At 42.8% G+C, this 18034-nt stretch overlaps 1 protein-coding gene across 7 annotated transcripts in view; it reads right to left on the reverse strand.

Moving 5' to 3' along the window:
- The window catches only part of SLIT3 (slit guidance ligand 3), a 468187-nt gene extending 450758 nt beyond the window's left edge, over positions 1-17429 (reverse strand). For 2 of the 7 annotated variants that reach the window (XM_086851329.1, XM_086851327.1), the window contains exons 1-2: positions 17328-17429; positions 16620-16871 (exon numbers count right to left, since the gene is read on the reverse strand). In XM_086851329.1, coding sequence (XP_086707455.1) covers positions 16620-16804 — 185 coding nt within the window. In that variant the 5' untranslated portion in view covers positions 16805-16871; positions 17328-17429. Of the gene's footprint in view, positions 1-16619; positions 16933-17052 lie in introns of those variants that run through there. The other 5 variants (XM_086851328.1, XM_023936252.2, XM_086851333.1 and 2 more) reach the window with 4 other exon arrangements.
- Positions 17430-18034: the final 605 nt, after the last annotated feature.

Here is an 18034-nt window from a genome sequence, read left to right on the forward strand (position 1 = left end):
GCAAAAATTCTAAGCAACTCTACTAGATTGTAGCAAGTTCCTACTGTAGGCAGAGGTTATTTTGCTACCATCTGAACCCTCTCTCTATTATAACATCCAAGATAATCTGGATAGTAAAGTTTGGGCCCTCATCATGTTGTGAGTCGTAAACATACCCAGGTCAATCCCTAACTTAACTCCTCAACATCTTCAGGACCATAGGTTTGGGATCTTTTAATCAGGTCCTCATTTTAGAGCTCTGGCTGCCTCAGTTGAGCTTTTCCAGGCACACAGAAGCCAAACTGAAGTGTCTTACTACAGCACAAACCAGCTCTCTCTCTCCAACTCTCTCATGGTTTGGTTTTGCAGCCTCTGATAGGTGGTACACTGCACAAGTTCATGGGCACACAAAACACTCTCATTCTCGTGTTCTTACTGCAAATGCTGTGCTTGCTCTGAGGTTCTATTTTGTGCTTTAAAAAAAACCAAAACAATACTTTTTCTGATCTGAAAAACTACCAGATTTCAGGTCCAATTCTGATACCTTTTGGTCAGAAAAGAAATTACCTAAATATAGTTCCCTTTCTAGAAGGAACACAGCTGTTGCATTTGGTTAAAGCCATTTATCATCAGTAAGTGCTCAAGAACAAATTTGCCTCTGTTTCAGAGAATTCCCAGGTGCCCATCTGTCAAACAGTGACATTCCTAACAACAAAACTAAAGATCTTTGATGCCCAATAATTTTGTGACAGTAGCCAATTTTGCATTTCAGTGACAAACACAAATCCTAGATCAGCAGTATTTTGAAAAATATTTATTGTCTAATTAATATTATTGTCTGTAACCTAAGACAGCATTACACAAAATGAAAATCCATGGAAAACAAAAATAACCTGCTACCTAAGGAGAATGAGCATTAGACTTAATTGCAGTCCTCAGATATTTCTTCATTTATATCAATGAAGAATTCAATAAGAGCAGTAGAAAAGCTCATCTCAGTAAGAGCAGCAGGGAAAATATTTAAGGAAAAATTAACTGCCATACACTTCAAAAACCAGCTCTTACCCAAGTTAAACAGCACTAGGATTCTTTCCTGTCCAGCTGCTTCCTAGGTAAGGTAAATATTCATTTCTGGTCACAAAACCTCAAACACAAAGTTTAGTTTCTGTTCCTGCTACGTTTTCAAAGTGGCTGCCACACACAGTTCAAAGTTACAAACATTTGTGTCACAGTAGGGGCAAACAAGTCAGCCCAGAACCCAACACTCTGAAAGTATTCTTGTTTCAACCAACACCCCACAATCTACAGGGAAGATGCATTTCTCTTCACCTCAGTTTTGGTATTTTCCAAGAAGGAATGCATAAAATTTGTGTGTCACAGAACAAAGCTTAGGAACTAATAAAAACCTCTCTTGTTCCCCTTAAAAACAGGTCAGGATCCAACACACCATCTAGAATTCCCATCAAAACAAACCTCACCTGGGACACAATTCATGCAACTTCCAAATGTTAATGAAGAACAGAAGAAAAATAATTTTCCAAGGAACTTAAATAAGAGCACCTGTTTTGAAGTGATAGCACACATCCTTTGCTATGATTAATTTGTACCACATTCCAAAGGGTTTATTTTAAATGGCAAATCAACTTTGAAAACATGGGAGCTAAAATTCAAGCGCTAATGAATTAATCCAGATTCCCAGATCTAAGGAGTTACTGATGTTTTTCATTAGCCCAATTCCTCCAAGTAGCTAAAGCAGCCCTCACTCCTGAGAAACACAGCTTTTTCTGTGCCACTGCTAAAGGACTTTGTCAGCCCAGACATCCTGGAGTGGCAGCTGAGTCATCCCCTGGAAGTTTTTCTGGGCTTTGTTTTCCCCATCCCCAGTCACCAGCCCAGGTAACCACAATCACAAACACACAGCACCTGAGCTGGAAGAAACCTGCATTTTTCCACAGCAATGCAGTTTTTCACCCTTGACCTGGCTACCTCTTGTACTGCAGAAACTTAAAGCCATGAGGAAAACCTTTTTGATTTTTAGGAAAGCTACCTGCAGGGCTGGAGGGAAAAGCTGCTCAGTAAAGCCTCCCCTCTTTAGGAGAGCTTTAGTTCTTGCTTTGGGAATGTGCTAACAGCAGGACCAGGAAAGGGACAAAAATCCACTCCCATCTGTGAATGTACCCACACAGCAGATCCTGGCTGCCCTTTCCAGTCTTCACACACCCAGTATCTGTTTTATTATTTTAACCATTTTCCAGGATTTCTGCTGTGCAGATAATTTTCTTTAATGGCTATGAACTGCCACCAGCCTCTTAACCTTAAATGACCATAATTCCCAACAGAAAGCCCTTGGCAATTCTCTCTTTTGCCTTCAATCCAAGAACTTCAAAGTTACTGTGATAAACTACTCAATTATAACACTATCCTGAAGCCCTCTGGCAGCACAATCTGCATATCTTCAGATTGAACATATTTTCATCTCAAGTTTTGCAATGCAGGAAATGAATTCCTGGGACTGGATTTTATGAAATACACAAATTCCACTAGTTTCCAAATCACATAGGCAAGTATGAACATCACTTTTAAAGAAAGACAAAAACTTCAAAATCAAATTCAGCTGAGGTAATTCCAATTTTTGAAAAATTAGTACATTTCATCTCTATAAAACTCAAGTTATTTTTTTCTTCAAAACAGCTGACTTTGCAAAGGAACATGAGAATTTATTTTTATTTCTACCAAGCTCTAGAAAGACTGACACTCTTGGAACATTTCACATCATTAAGTTCAATAGAAGAAAAATATTCAAAGCCTTCCATCTGAGAGGAAATAAACCCAAGCAACAATCTCAGGTGGGGTACTGCATGAGCAGGAAGATGCTTTGCAGCCAAGTCCCCTGGAGTGCCATTGTGGCCCAAAACTCCAGCAGTGGCCCTTGAAGCAGCAAAGGCCACCTCAACCACAGGCACAGGGCTTTGAGAATTTCAAACAATTCACTGCTGCCTTGTCCTGTGGGGTTTTGCCAGTCCATCTGCAATTCTGGGTCAGTGCAGGCTCTCCAGGACAGGACAGAGACTATCAGGAAGCTTCTGATGACATTTGAACAGAGGCTGAGACACCTGGGTCTGTTGAACTTAAATAAAGAAAGGTTACAGGGAGATCCTACTGCAAACTAGAACCAGCAGCCTGGGGACTACAGACCTTGCCTGATCTGCAGTAAGAACAAGCCACAGGTGGAGAAACACTGAGAGAAAAAAAACAACCCCTGCCACAAGCACCAGTTCTTTCTAAATATTCTAAAAGTTCTAAATATTTTGCATTAATAATTTCATTTTAATTCATTTTAATTAATAATTTCAGCAATAAGAACTGCACAGATCCACATTGCAATACTGGCACCCAGCAATGTGGACATCTTATACAAGAGTAAGAATCAATTCCCAATTCAACATTTCATCATTTTTGCTGTAGTTGTTGGAGACCAGGAGTGTGACACTGGATAGTTTCAGTCCTCAGGAAAATTTAAATAGCAATTAAACAGCCACACAATAGTTGGAGTGTGCAAATCCCATGCTGCAGTCCATCATGGTTTTGTAACACACCTACACGACAGCTTTTAATTCAGAAAAGGTTAGATCCTCTGTTCTGATTACAGAAGGCTTTCAGGTATGAGTCAGACTGTTTTCTTTCTGTCTGAACAATGAGAAAAATGGACCTTCGAGGTTAAGTACCCTAATTTTGTGAATTGTCCATTCTTAAGCCCATTACAGCAGTGCTTGGTTAATAACACACTTTAAGTGTCCAAATGATCTGGAACTGCTTGCAGACAACACACTTCTGCCCTCATCCTTATAAAAATAAGAAAAAAACAATATTTGGTGAACTACAAATGTTAAGACATATCCAGGGGAAAAAAAAAACCCTTAACTTTTTGCAACTTGTCAGTGGCTGAATTCCCTACAGCAGACTGCAGTGGAAGCCATCCCAGGGCCCACAGAAAGCTGCAGAATGGATTGAGTAATTCAAGTATTCTGTTTCTTCCAAGGAAATACATGTTTGTCTCAGCCTGCAGGAATTCCTGTCTAATAATTAGAGTATACAGGTTTTATTATCCACAGAAAGGAATGGTTATGCTGACAGCATAATGTTTAACAGTACATTTTACACTCCTGTGTCCTTCACCTCTGTCCCCAGAGTCCTGTACTTGCTCTTGATGTGTTCCAGAGCTCCTCTGGCAGTGTCACCTGTGCCCTGCTGAAAGAGGCACTGCAGGAAGAATAAAAGGGGTGCAGGTTCCTGGCACTTCCTCGTGTGCCAGTGCACACCTGGGCCAAAGAGGTGATGGAGCTCCAGCACAGGAGGGAGAGGACAAACAGCACCCAGGGCTGCAGAAACACTGCCCAAACCTCAAGTGATGGTCTGAGCAAAGTCAGAGCTCATCTGGAGCTCGAGCTGGTGAGAGTCATCAAGAAAAGCTCCCAGCAGTGCATTAGGTATAAAATAATAAACAAGATGTGGTGGTTCAGTGACAGACTGAGGTGCTCAGAGCCTTCAGCAGCACAGTCTCCCATGCTCTTGTGTTCAAGGAGGAGAGGAAGAGCCAGGAGTGGCAGAGGATCAAGTCAAACATCACTTGAGAGCTCCTGAGCTGAACAAGCCTGCAGGGAGACAGGACACAGCTGCAGAGATCAGGCTGATCCAGCTCAGCCTCGCCCCAACACCTCCAACACAGGCAAACATCACCTCTGCCTTGAGAAGCTTTAAAAGCACAACCTGGCAAAGTGCAGGCTGGTCAGCAGCAGCTCAGTTTGGTACTGGAAAAGTCACTGAAAACACTACAGGAGGCAATTTCTGGTTTTCAAGACCTAAATGGACATTTCCTGTCTGAATTCCATGTTCTGCTTTGAGCAGAGGCTGAACCAGGAGACCTCATGAAGTCCCTTCCAACCTTAACAATTGTGTGATTCTACATTTTCTGCAAAGGAAAAGAGTAAAACAAGTATTTTTTGTCTTATGTTTCAGTGGGAGTTCAGGGAATAGCCGAAAACTTTAAATATGAAACATTAAAAAAATAGAAAATACAATACAGCTGCTACAGAAACCTGGTTTAATATGAAGAAGGCAGGATGTGCACACCATAAAGAGTAGCAAGTACAGCTCAAGCATCATTTTAATTCATACTCAAAAAATAAAACCCAAGGTTAACAACTGCACATACAAAAAGTCACTTTTTTCATTTCTTTTCAATCCTTGATCTTGTTTAGCCATTCCTACTTAACTCCTACAGCTGCAGCTCTTCTTCCATGTCCAGCAGGACCAGCTGGTTACACAGATTTCAGGTGGTCAGACCAGCCCAGTGCTATTCCAAAGCTCAGACTGCCACAAAGGCAGAAATCAGAGCACATCAAGCATTCCCTGAGCCGTGTTTTCATTCAGCTCCCACCACATGGACAATCTCATCAGGAAATGATGATCAGGATGTGGCAATTTTCATCTGGGCAGAAAAAGCATTGCTGCAAACTTCAGCAAAATACACATTGCTTTAATTCTGTATTTCACTTAGCAGCGTGGTGTGTGAACAGATCCCAGTGAAGGAACTGCTCTTCTCTAATACAGACAACCTGATATTTCAGACTTGCAACATTTCACACCTGCTCCAGACTGCTGGAAATTCTTGATAACTTGGAAAGACATTCTATGAACAAACAAATTATTTTGGTGAAGCCTGGCATGAAAACCAAGCCTTGATTTCATCACCCTGCTCACTTTCAGACATGCACAGACTAGAAACCCTTCCCAGATCTTTTCCTGGAAAGGTAAGAGAGATCTGTTTATGTTTGGGGTTTTTCTTTTTGTTGCTGTTCAGGGTTTTGGTTTTTTAATGTAAAAAGCATCCAGTTTCACCAACTCTGTTCATTCCTAGCACCACCACGCCGAGTGTAACATGTCTGCAGAGGCCACTGCGGAGCAGAGGAAGCCAAAACGTTGCAATAAAATGTGTAGGACAGTTTTAATATGTAAAATGAATTTTGAAGGAAGGGTTATATTGAGTTGATGTTAGCAACCAGATGTTGCAACCAATTTACGAGCAATTTTCTTCACTCTTGAGTAGATTCCCACCTTCCTTGTCCCCCATTCTCACCCCACTTTTGGGTTTTTACTTGCTGCAGTAAAGCTGAATTGATTTCACAATGTTTGCTAAATGAACACAAAACTCAAGTTCTCCTAAAGCCTTTGCACAGAAATCTGATGTTTCAAGTTACTGAAACTCCTCATGCTCATAAAACCACTTTGCACTAACCCTGCTGCATACATGAGGGCTATGGAAGAACCAACCTGGAAATTATCTATTCTATAAAATGAAGTTAACATCAACTGGGAACAATCCATTTCCATCTTCTAAAAAGTTTCATAAGCAATCAGCTAAAGAACTTTCCAGAGGGAAAAAAATGAACATAAAACCAAACCCAATGCCAAACAAACCCCCAAAAATCCATAAAACGCTTCTGATTGCTCCTTATCTTCTGTTGCCTTTTCACATGTTATCTATTAAAACTCAAAGCTCCAAAGGATCATTGGGCTGTTTCCTACACTTTCACATTCTTATCTGAGAAACTTATATCCAGATGTGTGTTTTCATCTCTCTGAAGAACCAGCCTTCCCCTTAGGGCTTTATTTCTCAGTATCTATTTCCACTTCTGGAAAACAAGTTTTCTTTGCTCAAGAATTTCCCTTCCATATTTATTTAATTTTTTTTACCTCTTTTTTCTGGTCTCCAGCTATCCTCCCTGCTGCATTTATCTAGGCATTTCAGAAATGCACAATTGCTTCCCTGTGCAATTCCCTCACAAGGAGTTCTCTTTTTTTGCTGCCCAGCTGTATTCTCTAAACCCCATCTCTAACCAGCTCTACCACTTCAAGAGGATGAGACTGCCAGGGCCTCTTCTCACCACTCTACAACTATTTCACACAAACTTGTGACCCAGAGGCTCCCACATTGCTCAGTGATGCTATAACCACTGCCCTCCCCAAACAAAGACGTTCCATCCAGGTTTTGCCAAAATCAGCATTTCAAAAAAACCATTTCTAATATAATGCCTCCCCAGTCTAAACAAAAGCATCACACAGACAAAAGACAAAATTGGAGAAAATCCATGGGTTAAGTTCCCACTAAAGTCCAGGCAAAACATGCTGTAGGACAAACAGGAAGGCACAAGACACGTAAACTTCTTTCTGGGCTCATCTTTTCCTTGCTGAAATTTCCCAGAGTTGTATTTAAACAGCACAACTGTTTCAATTAAACATTGCTGCCTCCATAGCTGTGGACAAGCAGTACATCCACATGCAGGATTATTTTAATGGGCTGCATGGCCTGTGATCACATCTGTTAAATGAACTTTATATGCTACACACTCCAGCCTAAATCAGAGAGAATGGGCAAACTACTGTTTTCTATTTCCTTATTGGAAATAATGAAATCACTCATTATTATCATTAATTAAATAATGATAACTTAATAATTAAATAATAAAGAACTATTTGAATTAATTAAATAATTAAATTCATTCATCAGGGAAATTCATTAATTCATCAGGGAAATCATTAATGTAAAGTTGAATTATATTCTTACACAGGGAATGTGTAACAATGCAGGATTTCTTTGTTCATTCACCTTGGATAAGACAGCACATCCCAAGGAACACAATATAAAATTCTAAGGAAGAGTCTCCCACTTTTGGACAAGGTTTTTGTAATCTTCAAAGGAAAACTGAAGTTAGGAATTGGAACGTTTTCTATTTTGGGACAAATTGTTTGCGAAAAACTCTTCCAAGTAAAGTTGAGTTTTTTCATTAGGGTGTTATCTTGTAATATATGACACTGCATTTAATGTTAACACTGAAAACCAAGCACTACTTCAACTTAAAAAGCTGACAAAGTATTTGAAGTCCTCAATATTGCCCAGTGCACACCCAGAGAAAATGCCAGAGATGACAATTCAGTAGGACAGCTCTGCTAAACTGCCTAAAAATACTCAGTTTTACTCTGACCCGAAGCAAGGCTCACAACTCATGGTACCATTTGAAACTTTCAGGATTATTTATTAGATCCCACAACAACATAAACCAGCAATACCTCACATTCTACTAACATTTGTATTCTGCACCAGTTAATTATCACATTCCTTACCTGCCACAGGAGAAAAGGAAAAAGACCAACAGGAAAAAAAGCCCAAGGATCCAGGAACAGTCCCCTAACAATTCTACAAGCATGTACCTTGCTTCTGCTATCAAAATGTTATCTTCCTAATAGTTAAATGTTTATCTTTTGACACATATCATGAGAATGTTGATTTCCACCCTCTTCCCCTCCATTCTGTGCCTCTCTCTCCCCACAGTGAAATAGCTAACCCTGACAGAATCCAGCTCTTGAAATAAAGTTTGGAGACAGACATTAAAAGCTGCATTTGATAGTGCTATGATTTTGGAGATCAGAACCTCAGCTCCACTAATATGAAATTTATTACCATTTCTGTTATCATGCCTTAGAAGCACCCTTACAACAGCTCAAGATTTCTTCATCTTGAGCACTGTGCAAACAAAGATTTCCCAAGGGATTTTCTGCAAAGAGAAGAGAGCAAAGGAATGAAGACAAGCAGTACAGCAGGCACTGTCCTCAACTCCAACACAGACTAACTTGCACTCTGTATTTTTAAATGGTATAATTAAAATTACAGTAAATTTTAAGTTTTGTAAAACAAACTGTTTGGGGTTTTTTTAACAAAGGCTGTTCCTCTCAAGAAACAGCATTAGAATGGAATGGAAAAAAAAGAATAAATCCAGCAGAAATGGAGAGTATCACCATTCTCCCCACACTTTCTATAAGCATGTTGACAGGCTGTTAAAAATGGGTTACTGATCTCCAAATCACTGACCTCCAGAGCAGTCTATCCTCCCCTTCCATGGAGCCCTGGCTGAAACAGAACCACAAGTCTGTGTCTCTGCAGAATCAAACAGGTACAGAGAAAACATCCTGAAAAACTGCAGGCAGCTCCTGTGGGTGACTGCCAAAAACACAACACAATGTCCCCACACCACAGAAGAGGGGCAATTAATTCTAATTAATTCCTAAATACAATATTAATTCCAATTAATTCCTAATACAACATTGCTGCCCCAAACCACCCTGACCATGTGTGCACAGGGCAGCCAGTGAGGTACCAACAGGGATAATGTGCCCCAAAATCCTCAGTGCTGCCTGGCCTCCAAAAACATTTACAGGTGTTTGAGAGTGTTCATCAGCACCCTGCTACTAATCCCACCAGGCTGATCCCTGTCCAGGCAGCTGGAGCAGGAATAAAGGCAGGAAGCACACAGGATTCTCCTGAGGAATCCCTGGGACACAAAGTGAAGAATTGTTCCTGCAATCATATTGCAACTATTGAGGAAAACAGGTAAAAGTGAACTGCTGGGTAACATCAATTCTATCATCAATTTAGAAGCAAACTTCAGATAGGTTTTGAAGACTGATCAATGAGAAGTCAAGACAAGAACAGCTTTAAAATTGAATTTTCTGCCTCATTTTAACCATGCTCATGTTTACTGTAAATGCTTCCTTCACCAGTGACAGCAAAGGAGATTTGAACCAATGGCTACATTCTCATCTCTACCTGAGAGACAAAAGTAGAGTCTTAGAAAAACAAGTAGATCACAAATAGAAAGGTAAAAATCTAATTAAAAGCTCCAGAAATCTATCAATCATAAGATTAAAAACATATATTGCAGCCATCAAACAGATGGTGTAAAAGCAAAATACAAAAATTAATTCTGACAAAAACTGACAGACCAGATTCAGTTGCAGGGGGGGAAAAAAAGGGCTGAAAATAACTGGCAGAGGTAAGAATCAGCCTCTTAAATTCTCTTTTCTGTGGAGATGGCCTCCAACTCAATCTGAAATTTACTGAGCACAGAGCACAGACCTGTCCCCCTTATCTTTGATGTATTTAATACCATTAAACAAACTGTCAGCTGCTCACAAGGCCATTTGCTAATGGGGAAGAAGCAGTTCTTGCCATTGACAAGATCCACTCAAGACCTTAAATGATGATATGTCTGACTAGAAAGCACTGAAAACAGACTTGGAAATCAAGCATTGCAAATCTCTGGAGAAAAGGCTTGAAAAATACTGAAAACAGAGCAGCCTGGGCCATATTGCAACCCAAATATGACTGGAACCCAGCCTTTTCTTATCCTGAATATGACTTAACAAACAAAAAAGTAGAATTGATATAGCTTTACACTGGCAAACAAACCCTGTCAGAGAACAGAAGAGGGATGGGAGTCAGCACAGCAGTCCTGGATCAAAATCCGTTTTGTGTTGTGCTGGAGCACTTGAATCAACGAGAACTTCTGGAAGCTTCCTGTGAGCTCAGCAGCAGAAAGGAGCCAAGGACAGGAGGCACATTTCCACCAGCCTGTGCCTCAGACCTCACAAGAGGACAGGGAACAAAACTGACCTCCATTAAATAACATTTTCTGACCACCAGTGCTCCAGGCTCTAACAGGAATGGACAGATTGGCAATCCCTTTGCCACACTCAGTCATGACTTTCTCCATCGTATCACCAACATTATTTCTCTTAAAAAAGCTTTGGCTTTTGAGGTTCACTTTAGCTTTGCTCCCCAAACTTATCTTCCTTCTTCACCTGAAGATAGAAACTTGCCCTGTCTCCTCCTCCCTGAGGAGGACAAACATCACTGGTTTGTTTTGGAGTGGAAAATCAGCCCCACAGGAAGAGAGAAGCTCCTTCAGAGAGATGTGGGAGCACAGGGTGTGTGAGTGGATTCCTCCAGGTGCTCCCAGCCTCAGAGGAAAATCAAGCACAAGGGGCAGAACACAAACCTCATCAAGGGTTTTGGGAAAATTAAGCTTCAAGTCATTTCAGCTGTCAGTTCCTGGGAGGGAACACATCCTGATTTAAACCTTCTGAATAGTCTCTGCAGTAAAGAAACTCACTGAAATTACTCACTGAATATTCTTATTAGAGCCAAGATCTTTTCCCCTATTATCATTATCCCCAAATATCTTCTGAGATTTCTGTGAGAAAATCACTTGTCTCTGCTCTGTGGAAGTTGAGGAATAGCCTAAATACTCCTGAAAACACAGACAGCAAATATCAGTAATCAAAGTCCACGCAGAACAAGATGCTTTTGTTTTAAACACAACTGTAAATGCTTGAACCCTGGCAGTGACATTCCAGAAGATTACAGGTAGTTTTCACTATAAAGGTCAAATGACAGTGGAAAACACAAGGAGTTTTATATAGCTACTATAGCAACAAAAGGGTATTAGGATTTACTTATTTTTGGCCTCACATCCCTACAGGTAAGCCATATCTTAAGCCATGCTTCCCCAAATCCATACAATGCACAGATTCCAGGGATATAAAAACAATACTCATCATTTGTGTTTTAGGACTTCCTAAAAGACAACAGCTGCTCTTTAGAGGGGCAATTATACTTTAGCCTAACTTCTTTGCACAAATCAATATTCAGCTGCAAAAGTAAGAATATGAATAAAAGTAAATGGTCTCAGAGAAGCTCATTAAAAAGTTCTGCAGGAAGTAGCCTGGTCTCTTTCATCTCAAAATCTAATCCAAATTTTTTCAAATAAATACAGCCAACATGACAATGGCCACTACCTGCTTCTGCAGCTACCAATTTACAAGCTAATTTCATCCTCCTTCCTGCTCCCATCCCTTCAAATCCACATCACAAATTTCATAGCACAAGGCTGATCCTACCCAGGTTTCGTGCCAACATCCACTCCAGCACTACAAGTCCGAGTTACATTAGGAAAGGGAAGTATCCCCATTAAATTAGGGAACTCAGTCGAGTTTTCCCAGTTTCAGTCCCTCCAAGAGCAAGCTTTTCCAAGCCAAAGCCATGTACATCCACTTACTGACACATGACCTAGGGGAAAAAATATCTGAGAAAAGCTCCATGCAAGGTTTTGGAGACTATTACTACAAACAAATGAGTGGTAATCCCTAGTGGGAAGAGCTCTAGAAAAGCAGAATGTCAGTGTAAGAGTCACGTAATTATGTTTGCATGTGTTTAACATCGCCTTCTGCAGGAATATGGAAGCATTCAAGACAGGAGCTTAGATTTAATTTGGAGACAGAAACGAGGAAGTTGAAGACTTATTACAAGCCAGTGCAACTTCAGCAGCTCCATGCACCTAGGCCAAAACCACCATAATAATATATTTGTGTAACAGAAGCCCCAGACCACATGAAAACTCAGGAGTAAGCAGATGACTAAGCTTCTAAATTGCACCTAAATGTGGACACACTCAATTTAGCTGCTCAGACAGAGCACAGAGCAGATTAGTCCTACAAGCTTTATCAATTTAGCAAGGTAAAGAATCCCTCAAATGAAAGGCAAAACAAAGCAATGACTAACACAGGAGACCTATCAATTAAACAAGAGCCTAAGCCACCAAACATAAACTCATCAAGAACTCAAACATGGTTAAATTCTCCAAAGAAGCTTTTATACATACATAACGTGCTGCTAACAGACAGGGAGATAACCAGGCATGAATGGGAGGAAAAACACAGAGGCTCATGCTGTACATTGAAACAGAAGGCAGACACTGACCCAGAAGACTTCTGAGCAGTTCCTCAGTATCAGTTGTTCCTTTCAGAGCTGAAGAACTCAGCTGTCAGGCAGGTGGCTTTGATCTGCTCACTGCATTTATGCATCATCTCAAACCAAACGTGACTATCAGCATTATTAAGTGTTGTGAAGAGCCACATGTGTAATATCCTACATGTATAGACAACATTTCCACTGAAGGAAATTATATAAATAATCACATGCAAGAACTGAAGCACAGCTAAGGAAACTCTGATTATGGGAGTTTGATGTTGCAATCCTAAGGAATGCTTCAGAAAGGTAAAATTTTGGAGATTCTCATGGATGTGTTTACATACCCTTAAATTTTCTTCCTTTATTAGGTCAAAATATCTTATCAGTTATCCAGCTAAAATAAAAGAATCACTGTGCCACTCCAGATTTATTTTAACTAGAGATATAAATAAAAATAAATATAGATCATTGATTTTAGCTAATAAATAACTAGTTTTTCTCCAGAACACAAAAAATTCTATCAACTTGTATTTTTGGTAAGGTGCTAAGTTGCTTCACAAATGTGGAGGGATCAGTAAATATTAAGAACCACCACAAGGGCAGCTCTCCCACCCTGCTCAAGGGTCCCTGAGGAGCATCACATTCTGCAGTGTGAGGACATATTGCATGTGGAATATTCACATTGCAAGCATGGAATACCATGAGCATGGAATCCTGAGTATTCCTCCTCCAGAAAAAGGAGAATTGGAGCCACTCCTGGAAGTGACAAGGATTTGCTTCACCACTTATTTTCCCCAGACTGAGTAATTTCACTGTGCAGAAGACAGTTTTCACCTCTTTTTAGCCCTTCTTGAGAGCTGAGCCAAAGCTCCCATCTCAACCACACAATTAGAGGGCTGTAATAGAATGTAATGACAAGGTAAAAGCTGCAACACAAATCTAACACCGCTCACTGTATTTGCAAAGGTACTATTAAAGATCAATCTGTGTAAAAATTAAATATGAAAGTATGGGATTGTTTTATAGCTCTGTTTCTGTGGTCACTGGTTAATCGGTGGATTTCCTTCAAGGTAGAAATCACAGCTACAAACCTAGAGACCTCCAAAGTGTTCAGGAAAAAAAGAATCATGCATGCATCTCATTTCTCATGAAGAATCAGTAATCAAAGGTTACTCTTGATTAAATAAAAGTTCATTTAACAGAACTTCACAATAAGAATTTTTTTCCCCCTAAAGATATTTCCCATTGTTTCCTTCATATTATATTTTCAGTTTTCCTGGGTTTCATATTAACACAAATTTGAATAATATTTAACTTGGCTCCACTAGCCCAAACAATCTGTAACATTTGTCCAAACATAACTCTAAAAGCTCGGTGGCAAAATATTTTAAGTGGTGCCATTAGATCTCTTACTAATTAAAGCAAAAAGCTTCCGACTTGAACAGGTATGAGGAATTTTTAGCTCAGAGAGAAATAAATACCTTTCCAGAGCCTAACAGTTTAAAAAAGCACTTCATGTGTGGCCATCAAAAAACTTGTTAAAATTATTTTCCCGACATATAAACACATCTCTGAGATTAAAAATATTTGTGTGATTTCAGATACGATCAATTTGGTGTTATTTACATGCTAAACATACTAGTGAGATTACACATCAACCCACTGTTATGTCATAAATAGCTACGGGTTGCTGTGGACCACAGGGCAAAAAGAGATCCTCAGATATCCTGTGGCTGACTGATGTTTCACCTATGAGGAGAATTTAGACTCAGAGGAATGGAGTCTTTTTCTCTCTACTGCTTACATTAGAAAACCCAAGTTAGTGCAATTAGTAGAAATCTAGATTTGAAGGAACTGATACAAGCTTTAAAACTGCTGTAATGAAGATGTTGGTGAACACTACAAAAACAGTGAAAGGCTCACAATGGACTGACAGAAGAACGAAAACAGTATTTAAAATACGGTTTAAAGTGTTATCACATGACCTTCGGCATCCTATTTCCACAAGGTTTCAGCCACTGAATGATCCAACAATACACTATTTATATATGTAAAAAACCCCCAAACAAACCAACCAACACAGCTACATTTGATATTTATCAGCGTTGGTATCTCTGAGGTTAAATGTTCAAACTGAATATTGTGAAATCGCTACTATTGTTCTTTTCACAGCCATTAATCTAAAATTTAAATCTGTAAATAACACCAGAAGAAGAACAAGCCCGAGACAGTGATTATGCTCTCCTTCATTCTTTTTAACACTTAACCTGCCGAGGCCAAGAGCCTTCTTCTTCTTCTGGTTCAGCTTGCTGCAGAAGGCAAGGAAAGTTCACATCTCTGCGATGTTTGTTCTCGCAAATGAAACTCAGCAACAACGTCAATTCAGCCCCCCTAAAACTCCAGCTATAACAAATTACCGTTTATTAAATGGTTCTCAGGTGGCCAACTAACCTTGTGCTTGTGAATCATTTTAACCTGCAATTTAAAAGTTTAATTCTAGCCTTTAACTCCTTAAACCATTCACACACCTCGCCAGTGAGGCACACAAACCACCCGTGTTATCACACATGCTTGGCACGCTCCCCTGGTACTGCTTTGTTGTGAGGTTTGTCGTTCCAGATTTGGGGTTTTTTTTGGCTCTAAAAGCTACCCATCAATTTTAGAGCATGCAGTTTCAGACACAGAAGTTAAGGTTTCTATAGCACTGACATCTGAAAGCTATTGCTCACACAGCTGAGGTTAAAAGGAGGGCTGATATGGCCACAGAACATTAAAGGTTGTAGAATAGTGGAGTAAGAAAGCTGCATATTGCTATCATTTAAGAGCTCACAGTGCTATAAAATGCATTTAGAAACAGCCAAGGATTCTATAAAAATTCATCCTGGGACAGGACTTAGCCTTTAGGAGTGCTCTTTGCACACAAACTTTGTTTGCTTAGTAACCTCATCCAGCTTTCTTCCTTGGAGGAAAAACTGCTGGAGAATCTGAAGTTTCCCCAAGTCTATGACCCAGAAGGAAATCAAACAGGAAGCCAGGCTATACAATCTACAGCATTTGCTTACAAGTTCAAAACCATTTGAAGTTATGGGCTAACCCAGATGAGGCAGGAGTGAGCGCTCTCACCCCGGAGCGCCGGCTGAGGCTCTGAGCATCCCTCCCTGGACCTGTCCCCGGACCTGTCCCTGTCCCCGGACCTGTCCCTGTCCCCGGACCTGGCCCTGTCCCTGGCCGAGATGTGCCATCTGCTATGCATTAAGGCTCCTCACAGACACCGTCCCCTGCACCGGGCGAGTGCCAGAACTCTATCAGAAAACTCAAGTTTGCTTTCAGCTTTCTCCCTAGGAACTCAATGAGCGAGTAAAAACAGCTGAAAAACTCCCCAGAACTTAAAATACGGGGGATTTGCTATGAACGCGTTCATTATTCTCCGTGCTCCCCGCAGCGTTACGCTGCTATCATAAACCCTGAAGCAGATTAAAAATTGAATAAGCAGCTTCCCCGCAGCAGTTTAAAACAGAAATTAGAGGCTGCTTAATGTGACTTCTCCATTTGAACTAGTTTATGGAAGCAGTCGGTTTTCCATGGTGATGAAATCACCATGCTGAGAAAGTAAGGAGAAACTGCTGCCAGCCGCCAGGTGAAAACATCCAGGTTTCTAATTGCATATTAAATTGGTGTTTGCACTGACAGTGATTACAGCCGGGAGCACTCCAGGTACAGCTCCGAACTCCATTTCAAGCAAGTCACTGCAAAACCCGATCAGGCGGCAGCTGAAAGTTAACGCGAAACTCTGAAAGCGATGCTTTGTACAAAGGCACAGCGGCAGGAGCGCTGCAACTCCTGCAGAGCTCCTCCCCTTCCCTCCTGAAAACATCCATCCGTGCTGGATTGCTCCAACTCCTGTTACCAAGTGCCCGGCACTGATAGGCAGGTGTTGGGAAACTCGTCCCAGGTGTTCCTACAAGTGCTCGAGAAGCCCTTAACAGTTCCTACTTACAGTCTCTCGGCATTCCTGGGAATATCCCTCGGCACAGTTTTGAGTCCCAGTCCGTGACAATCCACGTTGGAAGCAATACACGTACACTTATGCGGGCATCCTCCAACAGGCATCCAACTCACGGAGCTCCAAAAGCTCAGGATCGTTCCAAGGCACAGAAACGCTCTTCTTCCACCAGCCGGCATGGTTCCCGATGGCTTCGCTGGGGATAAAAGTGAGCGTGAGCAGCCGGCCCTTAAAGATGAAATGCCTCTAAGAAAAAAGGGAAAAGAAAACAAGAGGCTCTTAGTACAGCCCAAGGGAAACCACCACTGCCATCATCGCCGGAGCACCAGCAAAGCTTCAAAGGCGCCCGAGAAGGTCACGTTAGGTGGAAGAAGGTGGGGAATTCCCTTTCGGGCTCAGGTTTCTTTCTGTTATCTATGAACGGTACCAGAAGGCAGATAGTTTAACAGAGCTCGAGCCAGATGCGTCCTCAGATGAAAGAGAACCCGGGAGCGGAGGCAAACACACACAAAACATCCATCGGGAGCGGCGGCAGCCTCGGAAACAGCCTCCTCCGCTCTGCACCGCCCCACCTGGGCCGGGCAGGTAACCCGCGGAGGGGACGGCCGGGGCTTCGCAGCGACCCCTCCGCCGCGGGCCCGCCCCCGCCGCGGGCTGTGGGGGACTGTGCTGGAGCTGTGCGGGAGCGGTGCTGAGCTGTACCGGGCTGTGCCGAGCCGTGCCCGAGCCGTGCCGGAGCAGCGCTGCCGCCGCTGCCGAGCGCGGAGCGGGGATGGAGCGGGGCGCGCCCCCCCCGCCGCGCCATTGGCCGCCGCTCCTGACGTCACCGCCCGCCCGGCCCGGGCCCGCAGAGCCGCGAGTTCGGGACCCGCGGGGACCGGGAAAGGGACGGGCACCGGGACAGCGGCAGCGCAGAGCGGGGCCGGCCCGGGGACAGCGCGGAGGGGACTCGGCGGCGCCTCGCAGCCCCGTCTTCCCTTCCCCGCCCGGCGCCGCGGCGGGGGGACGCGGTTCCCGGAGCGGGAACGAGCCCGCCCCCGGCCCCGGCTCGGGTTTCGGGAAGGAATGTGCGGGCTGGAGCACGGGAACGGCCGCGCAGCGGCTCCGCGCTGCCTTCGCGGCCGGACAGGCTCCGCCGCCTTTTGTTGCCCGCGTTTGCTCTCCCCGAGTACCCCCTGGCGGCGGCAGCTCGGCCGGGGACAGCCGGGCTGGGCTGGGCTGCTCCTGCTCCCGGGACAGCCGGGCTGGGCTGGGCTGGGCTGCTCCCGCTCCCGGGACAGCCGGGCTGGGCTGCTCCTGCTCCCGGGACAGCCGGGCCGGGCCGGGCTGCTCCTGCTCCCGGGACAGCCGGGCCGGGCCGGGCTGCTCCTGCTCCCGGGACAGCCGGGCTGGGCTGGGCTGCTCCCGCT

Source organism: Cyanistes caeruleus, chromosome 15, assembly GCF_971803275.1.
Source record: "Cyanistes caeruleus chromosome 15, bCyaCae1.hap1.1, whole genome shotgun sequence".
NCBI classification, from domain to species: Eukaryota; Metazoa; Chordata; class Aves; order Passeriformes; family Paridae; genus Cyanistes; species Cyanistes caeruleus.